This window comes from Borostomias antarcticus, assembly GCF_949987555.1.
Source record: "Borostomias antarcticus genome assembly, contig: scaffold_295, whole genome shotgun sequence".
NCBI classification, from domain to species: Eukaryota; Metazoa; Chordata; class Actinopteri; order Stomiiformes; family Stomiidae; genus Borostomias; species Borostomias antarcticus.
In genome coordinates this window covers 42,501-50,000 of record NW_028175987.1, presented here as the reverse complement: position 1 = coordinate 50,000, position 7,500 = coordinate 42,501, and the positions used below count along the sequence as shown (strand labels likewise).

The 7,500-nt window shown below is 61.3% G+C and overlaps 1 protein-coding gene across 1 annotated transcript in view; it reads right to left on the bottom strand.

Annotated features, from left to right (window-relative positions):
• The window catches only part of LOC311328953 (FRAS1-related extracellular matrix protein 2-like), a gene marked incomplete at both ends in the record, with an annotated part of 18,713 nt that extends 11,262 nt beyond the window's left edge, over window positions 1-7,451 (bottom strand). The window contains 6 exons of the mRNA XM_084462844.1: window positions 569-718; window positions 1,561-1,650; window positions 2,034-3,188; window positions 3,317-4,590; window positions 4,756-5,625; window positions 5,710-7,451. Coding sequence (XP_084318970.1) covers window positions 569-718; window positions 1,561-1,650; window positions 2,034-3,188; window positions 3,317-4,590; window positions 4,756-5,625; window positions 5,710-7,451 — 5,281 coding nt within the window. The remainder of the gene's footprint in view (window positions 1-568; window positions 719-1,560; window positions 1,651-2,033; window positions 3,189-3,316; window positions 4,591-4,755; window positions 5,626-5,709) is intronic.
• Between the last annotated feature and the right edge of the window lie 49 nt (window positions 7,452-7,500).

Genomic DNA, 7,500 nt, shown 5'->3' with positions numbered 1-7,500 from the left:
CCCTAACCCTAACCCTAGCCTCCCTAACCCTAACCCTAACCCTAACCCCCTAACCCTAACCCTAACCCTAACCCTAGCCTCCCTAACCCTAACCCTAGCACAGAAGAGTGTTTATCATTTCTCTTTTCAGAACTATCTGATTTATAACTATTGTGACTGTATATTGAAATTATAGATACTTACTTTAGTTATAGATAGATACTGGTTGCACCCATAGAATAAGACCTACAGTATAAGAACTAATATACTGCTTAGTGGCCAAAGGGGGTACTGTAAGTCTCTGCTTTTATTTATTTATTTAATTTTTAAAAGGTTTTTGAAAACCTTTATTTCTATCTTATTTGAGCTCATTTGTACATTACTTTTTTTTTTTTTTTTTCAATATATGCTGTCTTTCTTGAGTATACTTGACCTTGGCTTCTGGTCTCATAATTTATCCCATTGTTCCTGTAGACGAACTTTAATTTTACTTTAGTGGTCACAAGTCCATTCTAGACAGTAAGTGCTTCACATACAACTCTTTATTTCTAATTCTACATTCCCCAGCTGCTGTAGTCCCGGTACTCACAGACGAAGGCGGTTTCCTCCAGACAGCCCCGTCTCCTGAGCCCGACCTCCAGGTAGCTGCTGCTCTCCTCCACCAGGAGGCGCTGCTCCTCCAGAGACACCCAGGACCACTGGAGCAGGAAGGGCTGCCCTGGCAGGTGCCTGTTCCCTGCTGTGTAGAGGAGGAGAGAGGGACAATGTTCTAGAACCATGGATGAGAGAGAGACAGTGTTCTAATGTTCTGGAACCCTGGAGGAGATAGAGATAGTGTTCTAGAACCCTGGAAGACAGATGGACAGTGTTCTAGAACCCTGGAGGAGAGAGAGACAGTGTTCTAGTGTTCTGGAGCCCTGGAGGAGAGAGAGATAGTGTTCTAGAACCCTGGAGGAGAGAGAGACTGTGTTCTAGTGTTCTGGAGCCCTGGAGGAGATAGAGATAGTGTTCTAGAACCCTGGAAGATAGAGGGACAGTGTTCTAGAACCCTGGATGAGAGAGAGACTGTGTTCTAGTGTTCCGGAACCCTGGAGGAGATAGAGATAGTGTTCTAGAACCCTGGAAGCCAGAGGAACAGTGTTCTAGAACCCTGGAAGCCAGAGGGACAGTGTTCTAGAACCCTGGAGAGCAGCAGTTGGCTCCTAATGATGAGAACGTAGCCAGTTACCAGCTACTAACGAAGGCCTTGTGTCCCAGCTGGAACCGTGGTTAGTCTGAGCCTGGGTCCTGGTCCTGGGGGGGAAGGCTCAGTGTCCCTCAGACCAACGTAACACCAAGGTAATAATGACAGCAGTCCTAATAGAAGGCAAACAGATAAAGGATGGGTATCTATCTTCCCTCTCTTGTTCATTCCTCTCACCAGGGCGCTGAAGCAATGAAGAATGCCAACGAGACAAGCTTTGTTTACAGAGACCACAACACACCAAAACAGTCTAGCGAGTCCGCGACTCTTGGTCCAATGTTAGGGTCAGGGCTGGATCTGAGGGTTGGGTCCGGCGTCGGTCGGAGGTCGTTACTCACCGTGGTTCAGCAGTGAGAAGAAGAAGACGTCTGAGGTGGCGTTGGCTCCCTCTGGTAAGACGTAGCAGATCTTCATCTGGTCCACGTCACCTGGAGGTCAGGGCGGGACGGGAGACGGGTTCAATCAATCAATCAATCAATCAAAGCTTTATTTGTATTTATTGTAGGTTACAGAGTCACTCAAACTGAAGTGAGCACACGTAAGAGCCCAGGTCATGTATTTGAAATAGAAACGGATTTGATGATTTATGAGCTAATGTCGTTTTTCATTGTCCATTTTTATACTTTATCGCCAGAGTGCTAAAGACACATTTCCATTACATGTCAATTTAATGGACAATAAAGTTGATCTTTTCTTATCTAACGAGGGACCTGCAGGTCTAGCAGGTCTAAACGAGGTCTAGCAGGTCTAAACGAGGTCTTGCAGGTCTAGTCTAGTCTGTTTATCTTCTGAGGGGAGCAGCGGAGGTTACCCTGGGTGAAGGAGCTGATGCTGGAGTGGTTACCCTGGGTGAAGGAGCTGACGCTGGTCTTCCCCAGGGCCGTGTTGATCAGCACCCCCCATCTCGGAGGCTCAGTCACCCAGAAGGTGACACCCTGCCTGGGCTTGGCTTCCGTCTTCCCCCCCTGGGCCTGAGTCTGGATCTTCCACTGGTTCTCTGCCTTCAGAACCTTGCTGGTGATGACCAAGCCAGTAGAACCCGTCTGCAGAACCGTCAGGGAAGTGACGGGTCTGTTGAGGACCAGCCTGGGTTCCCCTCCTCCCTCCGCCAGGCTGATGGTGATCCGCAGAGTCTGAGGTAGAACCGTGACCCGGCCCAGGTCGGGGTAGACGTGGAACCCGGTGTGGGTTCCATCCGTCACGGTGAAAAGGAAGCTGTCCTCGGCGGAACCCACGGAACCGTCGTGCTCGTAGCTGACGAGGTTCTCCCTCAGGTCCAGTTTGGTGAAGGAGGAGGCGGGGCGTGTGCCGTTGTAGAGGAGGCGCCCGTGGAGAGGAGGGCGGTTCACTGTGAACACGATCAGCCAATCGGCCGTGTCCCTGTCCTCCACGCTGAGCTCGAAGGGCGTGACCAGCTTGGTCTCCCCGCCCCCAATCGTCAACCAATGAACACTCAGCACCGGCCTCTTGTTGTCGACGTCTGTGATTGACAGCCGGAAGGTCCTATAGACGACATTTCTGCCATCCGTCACCTGGAACTCGAAGCTGTCGGCCCGCCCCTCGTCCTCTGCGGTGTGGACGTAGAACACCTTACTTCCTGCCAGCTGCAGCTGAGTGAAAGTCGTCACGGCGACCCCGGGCCGGTCTGTGACCTCCAGGCGACCCCTGGCAGGGACGCGGGTCAGCGTGAAGGTCAGCCGCTCGTCGGGGCTGTCGAGGTCGGAGGTGCTGATGACGGTGGTGGTGAGGAGGACGCGCCCGCCCTCCGGTAAGGTCACGCCGCGGCTGACGACCACCGGGAAGGCCGTGTCATCGGCAGCGACGGTGACGTAGAAGTGGCGGTCGATCAGGGGGTTGGTGCCGTCGGTCACATCGAACCGGAAGAGGTCGCGACCCCCGCCGTGGCGCCCGGCGTGTGTGTACCAGAGCAGGCCGGAGTCCAGGTCCTCCTGGGTGAAGTTCATGCCTGAGGGGAGAGAGGGGAGGACGCCATTTTGTGAATCTTGTAACATGTCATATAGTAACTGTTATTCATGTGTGTGTGTGTGTGTGTGTGTGTGTGTGTATCGTCATCAGTACGTCGTCCACACCCACCAACGGTGATGTTGATGTTTCCCGAGGCCCCTCCCCTCGCCGTACATCTGTGCAGCCAGCCCTGCGACGGCCCCTCCCTCAGGACGAACGCGATCGCCCCGTCCTCGGAGTCCAGGTCCTCGGCCCGCAGCACGCCGGACCAGATCTGCCCGCTCTGCCCCGCCCCCACCTCCAGCCCCGCGTTCACCGCCAGCCGCGGCGTCTCATCGTCCACGGGGATGACCAGCACCGGGACCGTGGCGTTGGCGGCCGCGTGGCGCCCGTCCGTCAGGCTGACGGTGAACTCGTCCCGTCGCGTCTCGGTGCCGTCGTGCTCGTAGACCACCGCCGCGGGACCGCCGGACCGGAGCTGGTCGGCGGTGAAGACGACCACGGACACGGTGCCGCCGGGGAGGTGCTGGACCAGGCGGCCGTGGCGAGGCGGAACGCTGACCCTGAAGACGAGGTCGTCGGCGGGGACGTCGAGGTCAACGGCGTTGAGGATGGGGACGTCCACCGTCAGGGTGGCGCCCTCCAGGACCACGAACTCCCGCCAGAAGACGCGCGGCTCCTCGTCGTTGGTCGAGACGATCGCCACGGGGAAGATGAGGCGGTCGGACTGGCGGACGCCGTCGGAGCACTGCAGCGTCAGACGGTCGTCCAGCGGTTCCACGCCACGGTGGACGCTCTGCACGTAGAACAGCCCGCCCGCCCGCACGTCCCCGTAGGAGAACGCCATCGCGGCCACGCCGGCACGCGACTTCTCCGACCCCGGGGCGGGGGTCGTGACCTCCAGGTAGCCGACGGCGGGCGGGGTCAGGACGGAGCATCGGAGCAGGTCTGGGGGCGTGTCCGGGTCGCTCAGCAGGAGGTTCTGGGGCGTGACCGGCGTCCGCCCCCCCTCCGGCACGCTGAGCGGGTCGCCCGCACGCAGCGTCGGCGCCACGCTGTCCACGGGGAGCACGCGCACGGCGACCCTCACCCTGCCCACCTCCCCGCCGCCGCCGCCCCCGACGACCCAGCGGCCGGTCACGGCGAGGGAGAAGGCGTCGTCCTGCCCGACGGGGCCCACCTCGCCGCCGGTGTGGACGTACGCCACGTGGCCGTCAATGATGTCACGCAGCGTCAGCCTATCGCAGGGCTCGCCGCGCACGCGGACGACCCCGAATCGCGGCGGCTGGTCGACGAGTAGAGTGACCGTGATGTCACCGGCCACCGCCGATACCTGGTGCACCTCTCGTCCCGTGAGGCGCGTCTCCCCTGTCTCGTTCACCAGGAGGGTGACGTCCAGCTCCCTGGGGGGGGGAGGAGGAGAAGGGGGGGTCGACGGCGGGGGCGGGGGGGGAGGGGCGACACTAGCCGCGACATTAATCCGGATCGTCACCGGAACCCTGTGGCGTCCGTCGGTCACATCCACCTTGACGAAATCGTTTCCTGGCCTGTCGCCGCGGTGAACGTACAACACGGCGCCCCCGTCGACGTCGGAGACGCTGAAGTTCCCTCCGACGGTCAGATCTGCCCCCACGCACCTCAGCACTCCGTACCGCGGCGCCTGGGTCACCACCAACATGATGTCACCGGCGCTCGTGTCCCCGTCCGTCACGTCCAACGCGTCCCGGCCGAACACGTACGTGTCCTTGACGCTCACGCTGACGTCGGCGACGCGCACCCTCGGAGGCGCGTTGTCCACGGGGGGGAGGAGGATGATGGTGAAGGTTCCGGGCGGGGCGGAGTTACCCGCCCGGTCCGTGACAGTGAAGGTGAACCGGAGGGTTCTAGGACCCAGACGACCTGGCTCGTGGTCGGGAGGCTGAAAGGACACCTTCAGGTGGTTGACCTGGGCCTGGGTGAACTCTGACACCGCCACCTCCGGGTTGTCCGTCAGCACGATTCTCCCCTGGGGGGCGCCGGGGGCGTGGCCAGCCCCCCTGGGCGGGGAGGTAACAGTGTAGCGGAGCTCCTCGTCCTCGGTGTCCAGGTCCGTGTATCGCAGACACTCCCGGTGGAACGGCGTGAGTCGTCGGTTCTGTGGAACCGTCATGTTGAGAGTGGAACCGGGGAACGGTTCCGGAGGGACGTCGTCGTTCTCCGCTGCCGCGCCGGGCTGGATCCTCACCACGAACACGCTCTCCTCCGATTGGTTGGGAGGGACGTGGTCATCGCGGACGCGGAACGCCAGCAGGTGATTGGTCGGGGAGTTGAGGACGTGTCGGTAGAAGAGCCGTCCGTTTAGGATGTCGGCCTGCGTCCACTCCGTGACCACGCGCTCGTACACGCCCTGGGCGCCGAGGAACACCCACCCCGCCAGGGCCGCAGGTCGCTGCCTCTGTCTGAGGAGGAGCTCGCCCAGGATGGGGGCGGGGGGGGGCGGGGGGCGCCCCTGGGGGGGGGGAGACGGGGGGAGGAGGGTGAACGTCAGCGTCGAGTCTTCGGAGTCCACGTCGGTGGCGCTGAGAGCGAGAGAGGAGATGACCGCGGTCTGCCTCCGGCCGAGGACCAATCCCGTGTTGACGTTCACCACCGGGGGCTCGTCGTCCAACGGGATGATGGTGATGACAAACAGGAAGTCCACCTCGTGGCCCCGCCCGTCCGTCATGCGAAACAGGATGTTGTCGCCGAACGTCTCGCTGCCATCGTGCTCGTAGACGACCGCGCCCCCGTCCAGCTCCGACGCCGTGAAGAACTTCCTGTCGCGCGAACCCCCGACCCTCAGCACGCCGTGCCCGAGGCCCGCCCTCACCCAGACCCTCACCTCCGATAGGTTGTCCTCGTCGCTCACCGTCACCGAGACAGGACGCGACTGGCCCTCAAACAGTGTCAGCCCATGGTTGCTAGTGACGACGGGCGCCATGGTGTTCATGGGTTTGACCAGCACCATGATGGAGAAGCGCTCCGAGCGCGCTCCATCGCCGTCCTCCACCTCCATCTCCAGGTGCACCACGCGCTCACGCTCCGAGTCCCCCGCCGGAGGGACGAACGCCACTTTCAGCGCCGCCACGTCGCCCTGGCAGAAGGAGACGACCGGCCGGGAGAGGTCGTCCGTGTGGACGATGTAGCCGTCGGTAACCGCCGGCGGGGACAGGATGTGGAACACCAGCTCCTGGGGGAGGGACTCCTGGTCCTCTGCCGCCAGCGTCTCCACGGTGATCGCCGTCATGACGAACTGGTCCACCTCCAGCATCATCAGGGACAGAAAGCTGGGGCGTGGTTTGGAGTTGGCCACGCCCTCCCTGACCTTCACCGTGACCTGGAAGTGCTCCTGCTGCACGACCCGCCCCCGGCCGTCCAGGAGGTCGACCCTCAGGGGGACGTAGTCCAGGATGGGGGAGGAGTGGGGGGCGGAGGGGGGGGCGGGGCTGAGTTTATAACACACCCCCATCTTAACGAAAGCGTCGCAGTCCACCGTGCGACTGTCGCTGACGTAGTTCACCAGAGTTCCGTATCTTGGGAGTCCGATGTTCCCGACCAATGGGGTGATCTTACACCGGGAGGCCCCACCTCCACCCAGCGAAAGGCCCAGGCTGCGCCCGTCGATGGCGTTGCTGAGCCCATCCGTCTCCCTGACGACTAGTGGGATGTTCCGGGTCACGACCTCGGCCCCGCCCCGGGGGTCGGGGGTCAGCAGCTCCACCTCCAGGGTCAGCGGCAGGACCAGCGTGTCCGTGGGCGTGTCGTACCTCACCTGCAGCCTCAGCCAATCGCGGCGCGGCGCCGTGCGGGAGCCGTAGTGCGTGTAGCGGACCCGCCCCTTCTGGAACGCGCAGGGGAACGTCAGGGGCGATAGGGTTCCGGCTCGGGGAGGGACCACGCGGTTCTGGTCCAGAACCCGGATCTGGCAGCGGTCTCCGGGGAGAACCCGGGTGACCAGGTGCACCTGAGGGTCCAGGAGGAGAACCCGGCCCAGGGGCACCTCCAGACGGCTGCTCCCCAGGATGATGGAGCCGGGCTGGGGCAGGGCTCGGGGGCGGGGGGGGTGGGGGTGATGGTGGCCATAGTTGGGAGCCTGGATGACTGGACAGAACAGGCCCAGTAACAAACTGATGATGGTGGTGATGGTGGTTCTCTTCAGGGGCGTGGTTCTGTGTGTCCCTGGTGACACCCCGTAGTTCCAGAACCCTGTCCGTCCTCTTCTTCCTCTAGTGGTCCGGGCCGCCATCGTCCTCTCCCTCTCTATACCTCCTTCTCCCTCTCTATACCTCCTTCTC